Source organism: Hyla sarda, chromosome 1 (genome assembly GCF_029499605.1).
Source record: "Hyla sarda isolate aHylSar1 chromosome 1, aHylSar1.hap1, whole genome shotgun sequence".
Taxonomy (NCBI): domain Eukaryota; kingdom Metazoa; phylum Chordata; class Amphibia; order Anura; family Hylidae; genus Hyla; species Hyla sarda.
Window position 1 is genome coordinate 112,721,271 of NC_079189.1, and position 17,028 is coordinate 112,738,298.

Here is a 17,028-nt window from a genome sequence, read left to right on the forward strand (position 1 = left end):
TAATTCTCAAATCCACCATGTCTTGGTGTAAACTCCTCACTGAGACTAGCCCCCACCCTTCAGGACAACACCATGTGATGATTTCTGTCTGGTCTAGAGCTCTGGCTGTACAGCCACACTTTCCCTCCACCTCCCCTCCCTGTGTGAAGAGCTTGTGAGCCGTGAGAGAAAAGCAGTGAAGATTCTCAGTCACAACTGAGCACATAGCTGGTGTTTTTCCTGCTGGAGATCTAATCACTGACTACTGCCATTCAGAACACAGCATGATTTATTGCTAGGAGAACGATAGTCTGAAAGAAAAGACATGTACAGTGTGTGTGAGCTGAAGTGTAAGCATGCACACAGACAGTGAAAGCAGTTGGCTGGCAGCCATTACACAGAGCTGCACTGACTTCTGGGAGTTGTAGTCTCTGCTACAAACACAAAAAAAGTATTTAGGAGACATTAGGGGCCAAAGGAGTTGCCAAAACCACATGGATAACTACAGGGGACACAGAACAGGTATTGTGGTGGCTTTGGGGCATTTTTATTTTTCTTAACTTCCCTGGAGTACCCCTTTAAAAGAAGTTATCCATAATTAAGCTAGCCATACATTTCACATAGCTATCAACTAAATGCTTCTATAAGAGTCAAAATTCAAAGAAAAAACATGAGTGGCACTGACCAAGCTTGCTCTATGTTTATTTTTAACACCAGGACATACAGGATGAAAGTAAACATAGCACAAGTTTGGTGAGTGCCACTTGGGTCTTTTGTTTGGACTGTGATTTTACCAAGTCTATCTTCTGCATGTGAGTGGAGCACCACTGTGCAAGCTGAGTTTGTACACGATTTGGGTGGAATGCTGCAAGTGAACTCCGTATGGACTATTTAACTGAGGCAGTGCTTAATGAAACTTTCTCTGTGTTGTGGTCAATGCTTCTTCAGTTGATGACCATCTCTCCCCATCCCCACATGCATGCTCGACTCTACGCGTTCTGATTGAAAAGAGGTAAGAATGCCACTACCCGTTGCCTTGTCTAGTGGTGGTTTATCTCTCCATGAACAAAAGGATAGGCCTGTTAAAATCTACCATGTCTGATTCTTTTGATTCACAACATCTGTGTCAGTAAGCCACCATACAACTTAGATGCGAGTTCCACACACTTGGCCAACTTTAGTATGAAGGGCCTGCTTTTGTTCCAGAAACTGCATAACTCTTGTCTATGGGCTGTGTCTGATATTGCAACTCAGTCCCATTGATTTCAGAAGGCAAGAGTTGCAAGAGCAGACTTCTTAAATGAGGGGCGCAGCTTCTCGAACAAAACAGACATAGTTTATAATCCTTTTAACTGAATGAATGGATTTTTATATAGAATTTTTTTTATTTAAAGTATACTGGTCATTAAAAAAAAACACTTGACATATCACAGACACACAATAAACTGTTCAGTCCTTTTTTTTTTCATTCAAAATTATATTAAGGTTTTTTTTGTAAGAAAGAAAGTTAAAGGGGATACAGAAATTAAAAAAATAACTAGTTAACAAAAACAAGAAATGGTTCCTTTCAGTCCATTTTTTTATGAAGAACTTTTTTTTTAAATGCCTGGATAAACCAATAAAAAAAGTCAGCTTTTTGGTCATAAATGGTGGTAAATAATTATACAGTCATAAAATGTTTGTATTGTGAACCAAATAGTTTTGAGCAGTCTTTCCTCAGTAAAATAATAGTATTGAGGGTAAGAAAAATGCCCAAAATACATTGTGTTAACATGGCCTAAGTCATATTTGTTGCAGTTTAATATTACTAGATTGTATTATTGGTATTATTATATAACAATATATATATATATATATATATATATATATATATATATATATATATATATATATATATATATAAAATTGATCACTGAATTGTTATACCTGTAGCTGTATTTTACTTTATAGCCCAACTTCTAATAGAAATATTTAACAAAACACAGAGATTTTGGTAAATGCTAAATATCCATCTCTGTTACTTATATTTATGTGAGGAACAAAAGAGGAAAGAGATAAAATCCTAACCTAGCAGAAGCACAAAAATATAAATTATTCCACATATCATTGTACAAGCACCATCACACAGGCTCCTGTTTACTAGAAATCGTTGGCCACAAAAGCGGAGCGTGCCTTTGAAGTGCGGGGCTACCGTCGTAGCCTACAGACACAGGCACAGCTAATTCCCAATGTCATGCATTTTGTGATCTTGTAGCTAATTAATCAGATGGAAGGAGTTGAGGATGGCTCAGAAGGCCGGCACAGCAGGCACCTCACTATTTATTTATCAGGTTCTCATATCTATCGCCAGTGGGCTAATGGGCACATGGGCATACGTGCGGCATGGAGGGATAATGTACAGCATATGCAGACAGATCGCACTTACTTATATTATGTCCTGTATAAAAAATATATTTTTGGCAATTAGACGGAAATGAAATGCACAGCCTGAAACTTCTACACGAGCAGATTCTGGAAATTTTAGAAAGCTGAAGTGAAAGATGAAATGACAGCCATGCCTGCCTGTATCAAATTCTGTCACTTGTGAAGGGACATTATTTACTTTACAGCTACCTGTGATAGGTTGGTGTGCAGCTGTTCTCCAAATTCTTTCAACAAGCATTCGCCCAGCTTTCTAAGTATACACAGATTGGAGAGACAGGCAAGTGACAGGAGATCTCAGTCAGGTTTAACTGTAAAAAATAAGGTCATCTTCTTTTTCCTACTTTATCATGACAAGCTGAAAACATTTCTATCTTCCAATCTGAGGAACAGATAAGAAACATAACTATACCTGTCCGATAGAAGCAAAGGTGTTACCCTCAGCAAACATTCACACTGTATGATGTTCTTGGAAGATAGAAACAGTTTTTAAAAATATTCTTTAGTGTAAAGAGATGACTAGGTTACTAGACATCATCCGTGTGTTGTCTGCAAAATATACATAGAAAGTGTTTCTCTCCAACTGAAGAGATGACAGAAATTGGTCAACCCATCACATCTTCATTGTCATCGTCAACTTATCATATTACATATTAAGTACTGTACACGGCTAATAACATTGAAAATTTTTTCCATAGGGTGGACAGTTATTTATGGTTGTCTAGCTTTTCTAGCTTCTGGGCCCATATCATCTTCTATGCTTACTTTTCTACCCATTATCATAAACCGTCATTTACAGTTTAATGCTCAGAATTTGACATGCACAAGATAAAGTAGTGGTCATGTGGACAGACTTTTTCTGGTCTTCCTTTCTGTCTTCCTCTGTTGGTGGGGGGAGGGGAACACATGGGGGTTGTAGCAGAGATAGCAAGAGCACTTGGACCCTGATGTCTGAGAGGGGTTAAATGCCTCTCTACTACAGAAGAAGACACAATGATAGATAGGTGTAACTCTGATATGGAATTTGAATTGTGGCCCAGAAGGGTTAAAGGGGTACTGCCAGCTTCAAAAGGAATCCTCTTATACATAGGAAAGGAGATAACAGGGTGATCTGTGGCCTGTGACCTCAGGGGATCCTGAGAATGAATGGAAATTGCCCCTCAACCCCCAATATCCCCCCCCCCCCCCAAAGAATTAAGCAAAGTGGATGTGTGTGGTGCCAGCACTATATGCATTCTTTCTGGGGCTTCTTAACATTTCCAGGCACCCTTAGCTATGACATCAGTGTTGAACCCAAATGAACAACAAGCACCATGGTCGACAGATGTCATTGGTTTCTGTAGAAAACCACTACTCAGCCCTATTTAATTGAATATGACTGAGCTGTATTAACAGACAGCCCATGAGTAAGAGGCACTGTTTATTAAGTTTTTCAAATCTCACACAATCCTTGTAAGGTCAGTGGGAGACATTTATCATTAAAAGTGTACCCTACTCTTTTTTTACTGGTCTTTTTTACTTCTAACTTTTTGCTTAGCAGAGTGTAATTTATCATCTGTGTCTACCTTAGATAATGAATTCCCCACGGCTTTGCATGTTTGTTTGTTTTGCGCAGGGTAGAGAGGTTTTGTACGTTTTGGTATGCATACTTTTGTGCCTAGAAATCGGGGTTAGCGCAATATTTTGCGACTTATTACAAATGTTGCATATGATAAGTAAGGGTGCAGAGTTGTCTAAATCAGAAAACAGTGTACTGCTACGCAAAACGCTAGGAAACTTCTATTCAAAAAGTCGCATATAAGTCGCTAAATTTACATAACTGCGACATTCAAGCACCAAGGATAGACGGAAAAAAACGTCTATATTGAATGATAAATGTCCCCCAGTGTCTTTTTAGCAAACATTTTCTGCTTTAGCCTCCAATGATATCTTTAGATTTACTTAGATAAGTGACTTCTGTCTGTAGTTGATAAAAATGATACAGGGAAGAATCACTATATCCTCCTTCATGCTTCATATATAAGAATGTTATTTTCCTGTATTTTTTTTTCCCCAAACACAGTATTCCTGGGCAGGACAGAAGCTAAATATGGGCTTCTGCCATATATGATTGCGCCTTTAACCCTGTACTTACATTATACTATAAAACCAATTTATTTTATAAGCATAAAGCCTCTCTTCCACTTTACACTCAACCATGGCCTAATAGATTGAGTCTTCCTGTTTCTGGGTCCTCGTAATAGCTTGGGAAGGAGGAACAATTTAATGACAAGGGTGTAACCACTACATCCTCAGCACAGCGGAAAACATATAAATGCTTATTACTGAGTGGAAGGGGAGGAAGACGAGAGATTTCAGCACTTCTGCTTCTGCTCATAAAATCTTACACATATACAGAACATCCGAGCTCTGAATAGAATCCACCCGTTAGAGGCTTGTAATTCTTTATCCTAAAAAAAATAGCACTTATTGTTCTTTCCACTTGTAATTTGTTTATTTAATATAAGGGCCAATTGACAAGGTAACAGCTTGCTTTCCTAAGGACCTTGCAAGATATATACAAGGGCTTCTTTAAATAGCAGCAGCAAAGAGAGCGCTCCGTCTCTTGACTTTATCTAGAGCGCACGTCTGCACAGATTCTCATTATCTCATTCATGGTGATGCAGGTCCCTTCCACAATGAGCAGATTGACGGGATAGGATGAGTTCAGAGAAGAGAAGCAGTCGGGCCAGTACATTCACAATCGAAGAAAAATGTTTGAACAAGAAAATAACTAAATGCCTACCTAGCCATCTGCACATATGCTTTTCAATATCCAGAAATCCTGGATAAATATTTTTCCTCTTAATAAAGCTATCAGCATAATAGGAATTTATCAGGCAAAATAAACTCAAAGAAGATGCCTGTCATTGAAAATGACCACAGGCATCCCCAATGGGAAAAAAAGCTAATTCTTCCAAAAGCGTATTCTTACACGTTACATAAAGAACTTTCAAGGCAATTTGAATAATTTAGGAGTTTTTTTTTTTATACATAATCATATGCATTAGAGAGGAATACTGCCATACTTTTGCAATAACCTAGTCATAAAACTTGTATAGATAAAGCACTTTTATTCTAAGTTTTACAGTTTGTATCTAGTGTACATCATGCTGTTCTTTCAAAGGAAAACATCAACTAAATTTTTTTACCACTTGAAACCAGATGCAGTTTCATAATATTTTCTTCTTATTCACTTTAATTTTTTTTGACTGTAGATTTTTCATTCTTTTAATTGTACATTGATATAGGGGCAGCCATCTTGCCTGAGCTGCTGTTATCAGCATTTAGAGATATGATTTACAGCAGCCACATGGGACCAGCAGTCTGAAGCTTACTCATTGGGGGGAATATTCAAAGACTTGTGTTATTAAAGCTCTTCATTTTGCGCCTCAAAGAGTGTTAACTGAGCCTCATTTTGAGAAGTGTGTTTGGTCTTTTGAAAATTTGTCGCAAATAGCACAAATACCGCATCATTTAATATCAAGTATACTTGGTATTAACTGCAGAAAGTGGTGCTAAACCTTTGAAAATAGGATGTTAAGAGCACAAAAAGCCTATCCACACACTTAGCACACCCCCTTTAAAAAAAAGTACTATAACTGAATATGACTATCACATATTTTATGACTATCACATATTTTTCATGGTGGATCCTATGTTATCTGTTTCCAGTTTTATCATAGAAATGTTACCTTTCATTGAATGTCTGTGATGACTGTGGAAGAGTGATCTCCCCTGAACAGGCAGTGTCAACCTCAGGGCTGGTGCTGCCTATAGGCAAAATAGGCAGCCGCCTAGAGCGCCCTCTTGATGGGGGCACAGCTCTGTCTGCTGCAAGGAAGTTAGCAACTAGCCAGCAACTGAAGCACCTGTCGCCCATCTGGAGCACCCGCCCAGCCAGAACCACCGTCGCACGAGGAGGGGGTTTGTGTGTCACCCCAGTAGTAAGGTGATTACATGAGGAGATTTGCTACAGTGTGTCACTCCAGTGATAAAGTAGGGCGTGTCAAAAGGCTGAGCCAATTGGCAGGGTCAAGGGGCAGCGAAATTAGCTTTCGCCTAGGGTGGAAAAAATCATTGCAACAGCCCTGGTCAACCTACTTGGGGATGGAGTGAAAACGGCAAGATTTTAGGATTATTATTATTATTATTATTGTTTTTTTATTTTTTATTATTTAAAAAAGATGATTATTTTATCAGAAATAATAATTATAAATATAAAATTGTGAAATGTATGTATAATTATGTTTAAAGTAAAATGTGGGTCATTTTCAGAAAACAAATTCTGTTCACGTACATATAAAGTTTTTACAAGGTCTTATTGTAACTTGCAACTACATTGTATAAACTTGCCCCTTAGGAGTACACATTACGTTTATAGTCCTTTCCATCATTTCACTATATTACAACACTCTGAGGTTTTCTCTAGTAGCGACATTCAATCAACCGGATTAAGCATTTGTCAAAACATGTTATCTCTACAAGCATAGCAAACAAGGAAACTATTATTTATGCGATCGGTTTAACATGAATAATACTATGTAAGAGTGAGTCATAGAAAATAAACATTCCTTTTAGGTTTGACATGTCATGAACTAAAGAAGTTTTAGTAATATATGCTGACAAGACCCTTCAAGAATCTAGGGTCTTACAAAGAAACCAGCATAAACTGGAACTGAGGAAAACTGAGACTAGAACAGAAGGAAGATGTATGGACAACGGTGAAGTGATTTAGTCACATTTTTTTTCTTTACTTAAAGATATTCCAAAGTATTAATCTTTTCATAGACGTAAATGAGAGAGCAAGAACTTCTGACTGAGGCTGAGAAACCAATGTGGAGATTATTTATGAAACATTGGAGGAACTGTTAGGGCCCATTAATTTTCTGCTGCAGAAAATCTGCAATGTGCACGATACAGCAGAATTTTATTAAAAACACCTGCACCAAAATTTCTGAGCAGAACTCAGAAATTCTCCAGTGTGTATGGGCCCATATTGTCATGAAAAAAGAGTGCACTCCAGTAAGTTGTTAATTAACTCATGTGATGCCTCCCCTGCCCGGGTTCTTCCAAATTTTATATGTCGCCCCCCAGATATTGTTACGAGTTGTGGAGGGATGTGCATTTTTTCTTGATGTCGTTTTTCTTATGTATGTCTTTTAAAATTTAATAAAAATTTGAATTTGAAAAAAAAAAAAGCATGTTATATACATTGACATGTTATGGAGACAAGTCAAAAGTATTGATCAGTTGACATCTGGGTATTCAGACCACTATCAATTGCTAAAATGAACTGGGAGAAGCACTCTGTATTCAAAATGGTCTAAATGAAAATTCTGTTTTAGATTTGTCAGATTTATTATAGGGGTTATGCACCATAAAGTGATTTTAGCACCTACCTGCCAGACAGTACTGGACATGCTTAGGAAGCATCTGTGCTTGTCTTTGGGTTAAATGGCTATGTTGTGAGATTACCATAAAGCTGTGGCTTTCTTTTTGTGAACCTCAAATTTTCATTTTGAAGTTTTCTTTTTTACTACAAATCCCAGAATTCCACTTTCCTACCTCCCACACATCAGCCACCCCACCCATTGAACAACAAACAAGCTAGATTTAATGAAAAAGGTCAGTGCTTTCTAATCAGGGTGCCTACAGTTGTTCCACCCATTGAAGCAGACATGCTCCCTGTCATCACCTGACTAGTGATGTCAGGTCTCTGCCGCACTGAATCCTGGTAAATACCCGAGACAGGAGTAATTTTGTATGCTGTTAAAAATGAACATCCAGAGCAAAGATCACATGAGAATACGAGACCAGCCGTTAGAGACAGGTATAGACACTGTATTATGAACTACACTAACTTTACAGCCCCTGTAGCATAATCAAATGAAAAAAAAAATCCAGGAATACCCCTTTAAGAGGCACACATCTGTTGCTTCTCTGTGTTCCTGCAACTAAAATCTACACCAGTGCAGATTGCAGGTTTGAGTTTTCGTATATCCAGTAGTTGTGGAAAACCAAACCTCTATTTGCTAAACCACACCCTCTTCCTTCTAAGTTCCACCCTCTTGGCAATCTAGTTATAAAAAGTTAAATATTTTTACCAAAAATGGGGCTTGAGCAAAACTTTCTGACACCAAAACACCAGGCACCTTGAGGATACATTTCCCCAATGTGTCATCTTTGACCCAATCACAAGTTGGGAAAACTTGTCCTATAGGTTGAACTCTTGGCTCTGAAACCAGATGTTTAGGTTGACTTTAGTGGATCAAATTCTTCTCCAACTTCTAATTATTGTAATGTAAAACATTTTATCATATGTGGTTCTATAATTCCCCATAGGAAACTAATATCACAAACATAACTAGAGATGAGCGAATTGAATCTGACAAATCCGAATTCATTACGAATTTCAGGAAAAATTTGATTCGCAAGGAATGCGAATATCGTTTCATTAAACTCCATTTAGTGCGGTCCAGGCTCCAGGGCATCTAAAATGGCAGATCCACATGTGAGGACATGGGGCAAGGAATCCTGGGAAGGCGGGAACAAGGGTAGGCGGGATGACCCTGAATCACATGCAGCATGCAGCCTACCAGCAGCCAGCCACCCCTGTGATGTCACAGCCCTATATAATCGGCAGCCATCTTGCGACCAGTCACTTCAGCCTTTTATTGCAGAGATAGAGAGGGACAGACAGCAGTATGTGTTGCACAGAAAATTATTTTTACAGCAGTGATTCACCTCCCAGTCACTACAGTGTTCTATTACAGAGAGGGACAGAGGGCAGTGTGTTGCACAGAACAGCAGCTATTCACCTCAAGCCCAAATCCTGCCTAGAAGCACTGATAGAAAGGGAGGGAGATTGAGAGAGAAAGGGCAATTTTGTGTGTAGTGCACAGTGACTGTGTGCTGCAGCACTGGTGTGTACTCTTTTGTTCCTGTTAAAGTCTCAAGGGCCTAGATACTGTGAAAAGCAAACCAAAAGTACACACGCTGGTAGTGTACAGAAATACAGTTTTAAGCGTACTAGAGTGCATTGTCCTCCCCTCATAAGTGCATACCACATATGTACATCTAAGTGGTGTACTCTTTTGTTCCTGTTAAAGTCTCAAGGGCCTAGATACTGTGAAAGGCCATCCAAAAGTACACACCGGCTGGTGTTGTACAGAAATACTGCTTTAAGCGTACTGGACTGCATTGTCCTTCTCTCATAAGTGCATACCACATACATACATCTAAGTGGTGTACTATTTTGTTCCTGTTAATGTCTTAAGGGCCTAGATACTGTGAAAGGCCAGCCAAAAGTACACACCTACTGGTGTTGTAGACAAATACTGTTTTAAGAATACTGGAGCGCATTGTCCCCTCACTCAGGTTTATGGAGCGGACTGTTGCAGAAATTTCTACAACTTAAACTGCCCCCCTTTTAAATCCACCCTTGGTGACCTTGTCACATATGATACTACCTCTTTTTTGATAGCACTTTTATCACAGATTTTAGTGTTTTTTGAAGTTTGTGTTTTTTGCACTTGTATGTTCAGTAATCAGGGCTGTAGCTCTGATGAGGCGAGTGAGCCTCAGGTGCGCTGTTGTAAGGGGGCACAAGTGGGTCCAGCACACATTACACTGAGGCAATGATTCCCAACCAGGTAAACATGTTTAGCACTTATAAGACCGGTGTTATTTTCTGTTCTTGCCTCAGGAGCAAAAAGAGCTAGCTACAGCTCTGTCTGTAATGCACATCATGTAACAATGTTTAGCACTTATAAGATCGCTGTTATAAGAGCCTTGTAGTTTGAAGACTTTGTTTAAAGGGGTATTCGGGTGAAAACCTTTTTTCTTTTAAATCAACTGGTGGCAGAAAGTTAAACATATTTGTAAATTACTTCTATTAAAAAATCTTAATCCTTCCTTTACTTATTAGCTGCTGAATACTACAGAGGAAATTATTTTCTTTTTGGAATGCTGTCTGATGACATCACGAGGACAGTTCTCTCTGCTGACGTTGTTATAATAATAATAACGCTTTATTTATTTTTGTCCTTAGTGGGATTTGAACCCAAGTCCCCAGCACTGCAAGGCAGCAGTGCTAACCCTGAGCCACCATGCTGCATGCATCTGCTAAGCATCTGCTAAGCATCTGCTATGCATCTGCTATGCATGGTTGCTAAAATGGACAGAGATGTCAGCAGAGAGCACTGTGCTCGTGATGTCATCAGTGTTCCAAAAAGAAAGGAATTTCCTCTGTAGAATTCAGCAGCTAATAAGTCCTGGAAGGATTGAGATTTTTTAATAGAAGTAATTTACAAATATGTTTAACTTTCTGCCACCAGTTGATTTAAAAGAAAAAAGGTTTTCACCGGAGTACCCCTTTAAAGACATTTTATAATTTATGAAAAGTGACTTGTACATTTTTAAATAATATTTGATATCATTTAAATAAATAATTGCTATACATAAAAGCCAGGAAAGAAGTCCAGAATGGAAGGTAACTCTTGTCACTACATTCTTATGGCATGAAGGACATTTCCAAAAGAATCTGCATGTCATACTGAATAACAGTATTATATCACTGACCCAGCACATACCCTATGCATGTTACAGCAAGGCAAAGTGTTCTACATCCCTATTGAGGTTCTCTGTAGTCCAGAAATAGCCGTTTTTAATAACGATTCACTGCAAAATAAATTCTGACCAAAAGCAATTATTTTTGGAAATTTGGCGAATTATCAAAATTTTCAAAAAATTTGCTCATCTCTACCTATAACATACTAAACTTTCATGTAAATAAAGTAAAAGTGACACAGAATAAAACAGAACAAATATGTTATGCTTCTGGCTGTGACACAGTATGTTCTGGAGGCAAAGAAACAGCATTGTCACGCTGTTCCTGGGTTTGTATTCTCAAATCTATTATGTTCTCAAACTGATGCGCTATTATCTTTGGACAACTTTCACACCGGGAGGTGATCCCTGGCAGCGTAATTTTGAAAATGAAAAGCTTACAAACAAGATAAATTTCATTGCTATGTTACCTGAATTAATACCACCTGACAGTCATTTCAACAAATGCAAAGCTCGGCGAAAGCTATTTCGAGACTGTGGCTCTGTGCTGTAAACAACTATAATAAACTCCAATCTGCATATTTCCATAGTTAATAAGATTCCTGTATATGAAACATAATAGGCCGACAATCAGAAGTCAATAGATATAGCAGGAAGCAGGGAGGTTTACAGCACAACACACGGGCGTCCTGATTACATTTTCTGCAGCTCTGGAATACGCTCAGGCCCGGATTCTTATTACTATCCTGCTATAAGGTTCAATCTGGGATAATCTACTTTAATAAACACATTTTCTCTCCCATAAAAATGTCCTGTCAGAAGCTTTTTTACAGCCATTTATATATTTTATTTATTTAGTTTATATGCTGCTCTACTGTAGATTTGCTGCAATGTCTCCTGATGCTTTCTAAATGCGAGGATATGTTTTTTTCATTGGTCATATAGACATCTTCAATTTATACATACTACTGGTTTCAGACACAGAAGTTTAAAAACGTAAAAATAATCTATCTATATAACAAAACAAAAAAGCTTTGTATTTGTAATATATATATATATATATATATATATATATATGTATATATATATATATATATATATATATATATATATATATATATATATTTCACATAAGTAAGTACACCCCTCACATTTTTTTTAATGTTTTTTTTTTTTTATCTTTTCATGTGACAACAGCCTGTATAAGAGTGTTTAACCCCTACAGGACCCATGACATACATGATGAGTCAGCTCCCGTTCTATAATGCGGGGCCACGTTCTATAGCACTATTAACCCTTTAGATGCGACTTTAGACGCTGCGTCTAAAGTGAAACTTAAACATTGCCGGTAGCTCAGGGAGCTGTTCAGGATCGCATCGGCATAATTGCAGCATCCCGAACAGCTTACAGGACAGCCGGAGGGTCCCTACCTGCCTCCTCGCTGTCTGATCGCCGAATGACTGCTCAGTGCCTGAGATCCAGGCATGAGCAGTCAAGCGGCAGAATCATCGATCAATGGTTTCCTATGAGAAACCATTGAATGATGTAAAAGATCAGTGTGTGCAGTGTTATAACCCCCTATGGGAGCTATAACACTGCAAAAAAAAAGTGGAAAAAAAAAAGTGAATAAGGATCATTTAACCCCTTCCCTAATAAAAGTTTGAATCACCCCCTTTTTCCATGAAAAAAAAAACTGTGTAAACAAAAAGAAAATAACATATGTGGTATCGCGACGTGCGGAAATGTCTGAATTATAAAAATATATCATTAATGAAACCCCACGGTCAATGGCGTACGCGCAAAAAAAAAATCCAAAGTCCAAAATAGGGTATTTTTGGTCACTTTTTATATCATGAAAAAATTAATAAAAAGCGATCAAAAAGTCCAATCAATACAAAAATGGTACCGCTAAAAACTTCAGATCACTGCGCAAAAAATGTGCCCTCATACCGCCCCATACGCGAAAAAAAAAGTTATATGAGTCAGAAAATGACAATTTTAAACGTATACATTTTCCTGCATGTAGTTATGATTTTTTTCCAGAAGTACGACAAAATCAAACCTACATAAGTAGGGTATAATTTTAATTGTATGGAACTTCAGAATAAAGAGAAGGTGTCATTTTTACCGAAAAAATTTACTGTGTAGAAACGAAAGCCCTTAAAAGTTACAAAACAGTTTTTTTTTCAATTTTGTCACACAATTATTTTTTCTTTCTGTTTCGCCATAGATTTTTGGGTAGAATGACTGATGTCATTACAAATTAGAATTGGTGGCGCAAAAAATAAGACATCATATGGATTTTTTGGTGCAAAATTGAAAGAGTTATGATTTTTTTTAAAGTAAGGAGGAAAAAACAAAAATGCAAAAACGGAAAAACCCTGGGTCCTTAAGGGGTTAATGTTGTGATGCTGTGTCCCCTCAAAATAACAACTAACTCAACACACGGCAAAAAGCTGTCTTAAGCTTGGCATCATAAGTCAGTACACCCCTAAGTGGGAATGTCCAAATTGGGCACAAAGTGTCAATATTTTGTATGGCCACCATCATTTTCCAGCAGTGCCTTAAGTCTCTTGGGCATAGAAATCACCAGAGCTTCCCAGGTTGCCATTGGAGTCCTCTTCTACTCCTCCATGATGTTGCGACTAGAGATGGGCAAATTTTTCAAAAATTTGATTCGGACGATTTGCTAATTTTCTGAAAACAATGTGGTTGGATCCGAATATATTTGCGGCAAATTGCTATTAAAAACGGCTATTTCAGGACTACAGAGAGCCTCAATAGGGTTGTAGAACACTTTGCCTTGCTGTAACACGCATAGGGAGTGTGCTGATGTGGTGAAATAATACTGTTATTCAGTATGACATGCAGATTGCAGGCATCACTATTAGAATCTCTGCCGCAGAGCAGCACTATGACAGAGTCTGGATGTGGCAGCATAGTCGGTAGACCATATGGCTTGTAGTCTTCGAATGGGGAGTGCTTCCTGTGATGATCACAATTGGTAGACTATGAAATGACTTCTAAACTCTCCCTGCCTGTGATGCAATGATGCGTGCTTGAGGTCAATGGATTTCCTCTGTGCTGATCTGTATTGTCAGTAACGCTGATTAGTGACCACACAGTGTCTGCTCTCTCTCTAGCCAGAATGAATGCGGGCTTGAGGTGAATGTATTCGCCGCTGTAAAGATCTGTTTTGTCAGTAACGGTGCCGAATATATAAGGCTGTGACATCACAGGGCTGGCTGGCTGCTGACAGGGTGCATGCCGCCATGTGATTTAGGGTGATCCCGCCTACCCGCCTTCCCAGACTTCCTTGCCCCATGTCCTCACACGTGTATGCGCCATTTTAGCCCCCAGCCCGTACAAAATGGAGTGAATGATGCGATTCGTTAGCATGAAGCACGAGGACTTTCGGATTCGTTCAGAATCAAATTTTTCATGAAATTTGGAACAAATTAGACTTTGTAAGCTTCAATTTGCCCATCTCTAGTTGCCACCAGACATGCTTGGCACCATTTGAACCAAATAAGTTTATCTTGGTATCATCGGACCACATGACATGGTTCTAATAATCCATGTCCTTAGCCTGCTATTATTCAGCAAACTGTTTGTGGGCTTTTTTGTGCATCATCCTTAGAAGAGGCTTCCTTTTAGTATGACAGCCATGCAGATTAATTTCATGCAGTGTACTGCATATGGTCTGAGCACTGACATGCTGACCCCCCCACCCCTTCAACCTCTGAGAGCAATATCACCAAATTTAAGACACCTGTTATTTTGACGGGATAGCTAAATTATGCTCTGGTATACAGGATATACATATATATATATATATATATATATATATATATATATATATATATATATGTTTAAAGTCTGTATTCTCGAGTAGATTTAAAATAAAAAAAATGGGGATGCCTATAATGTTCCCTATTGTACCATAAAATTATACACTCTTTTGATAAAATGTCCACCAAATTTATATTGCACCTGGCATTTATTTTACATATTTTCTTGTGATTTTATAGTTTTTTATAAGTGTATGTCAAATTTATAAGATCTCTATAATTTAATGGGGTTCTCCGGTGAGAAACATTATTTATTTATTTATTCTTTTAAATCAACTGGTGCCAGAAAGTTAAACAGATTTGTAAATTACTCCTATATAAAAGTCTTAATCCTTCCAGTACTTATACAGCTGCTGTATGCTCCAGAGGAAGTTGTATAATTATTTTCAGTCCTGACCACAGTGCTCTCTGCTGACACCTTTGTCCATGTCAGAAACTGTCCAGAGCAGGAGCAAATCCCCATAGCAAACCTATCCTGCTCTGGACAGTTCCTGACACAGACAGAGAAGTCAGCAGAGAGCACTGTGGTCAGACAAGGATTGTAAGGAGTCAGTTTGCCATGTTCTAAGCTTTTTTTTTTTAATTAAACCCCTTTATTAACTTACTCAATGAGGGTAGTGATCATGTGCATAAACTAAGTCTACCTTCTAAAAGAACATTGAGTCCCGAGCTTCCAATAACATGGATGTTGCTGATTCTACATTTACAGGCTGTAATATAGTAACAAACAGTAAAAACAACATAAACCAAGGACTATGATAAAAAAATGTTTAGACAGCTATTACTTGATTTTTAACTGTTGTTTTTGTAATTAAAACATAAACATTTAAAAAAAAAATAAAGTAGTCTTTTGGAAGTGGTTGTTAACAAAATATGTAAACATGGAAAAATTTGGAACCATGGAGAGACAATGGGTTAGGGTGTCAATGGGACAAAATGTTGGTTTGTCTGTCAGATTGTAAATGTCAGCTCTGGTTACTGGCATTTACAATTATGCATTGGTGGAGCAGCAAGGGAACATATAGAGACACATACCCATCCCCATAGTCGCCATCATGGCAAGGTGGTGGAAACACAGCCATCTCTATAAGGTTGTCATGCCCATTTTCAAGAACTGAGTGATTTGCTATTTTTCTATAAAAAAAAATTGTTAACATTAAAATATGTCAAGAAAAAACACACAAAAATAATAGTTAAGTCAAGATACAATACATTCCTCATTGGCTGTGATTATATGAAGAAGAATTAATGGGATCAGTATGAAAAATTATCAAATTTGAATACAAAAAATAGGAAATGCCCATTATTTTTATGCAAAACACTAAAGTTACATTTCATCATGTAGAAGAAGGGCTGGTAAATAAAGTTATTCTAAAACACAAATATCAGTGCTAAAATACCTGCAGATTCTATTTAGTGTTAATCCAGCTTTAATGCATTATGATAGGCCAACAAGAATCTCTTGAGAATTACTATGATTACTAAGTCAGTGAGCATCTCAATTGGCTCCTTAAAACGTATGTATTTTATCAAGCTGCATCAATTATTATCTTTTATTACTGCCAAACAAGCTTTTTAAAATATTTATTGCAACTTTGTAACAGCTGGTAGCACAATTGTTGGGAAACATTGGTCTACGGTATAATAACTGAACATGAACAATTCAGCTGTCATTTGTCTGGCCTTGGACAATTTACCAAATACCGATCTCCTATGTCAACGCTTATATTGGGCAGTCATCTGCTTGTCTTAAAAGGACTTTTTTTTATTTCAGATAAGTGCATCCTCATCAGGAATTTACATGTAGAAAGAAATGTCTTAAATATGATCCATACATAGGTATTTTGGACAATACTGTCCTGAACTGCCCATAGAGTTTGTGTGAGATGCACAATGGATAGAGTAAAAAAAGAAAGAACCAAAGCCCCCCAAAAGCTTATGGACTTTCCAACTAAGTGGAAATACTGTATTAATATTATAAAATAGGTTTTTTAAATAGACTGGAGAACCCCACAAGATCTGACATTTTAGAGATTATCTAGCCAAGTCATCAAGCCATCACAATTTGATCTATAGTAAAGTCTCTCAAATCCTTACACTTGCTCATTGTTTATCCTTCTAACCCATCAAGTTGAAGAACCAACTATTCCTTTTCTGCCCAATATAT

The 17,028-nt window shown here is 37.7% G+C and overlaps 1 protein-coding gene across 21 annotated transcripts in view; it reads right to left on the reverse strand.

The window, feature by feature from the left end:
* Window positions 1-17,028, reverse strand: part of TENM3 (teneurin transmembrane protein 3) — a 2,657,329-nt gene that overhangs the window by 264,405 nt on the left and 2,375,896 nt on the right. For 18 of the 21 annotated variants that reach the window (XM_056560421.1, XM_056560526.1, XM_056560513.1 and 15 more), the window contains one exon: window positions 15,897-15,995. The exons of the other annotated variants lie outside the window; for them this stretch is intronic. In XM_056560421.1, coding sequence (XP_056416396.1) covers window positions 15,897-15,995 — 99 coding nt within the window. The remainder of the gene's footprint in view (window positions 1-15,896; window positions 15,996-17,028) is intronic. 21 annotated transcript variants of the gene reach the window in all.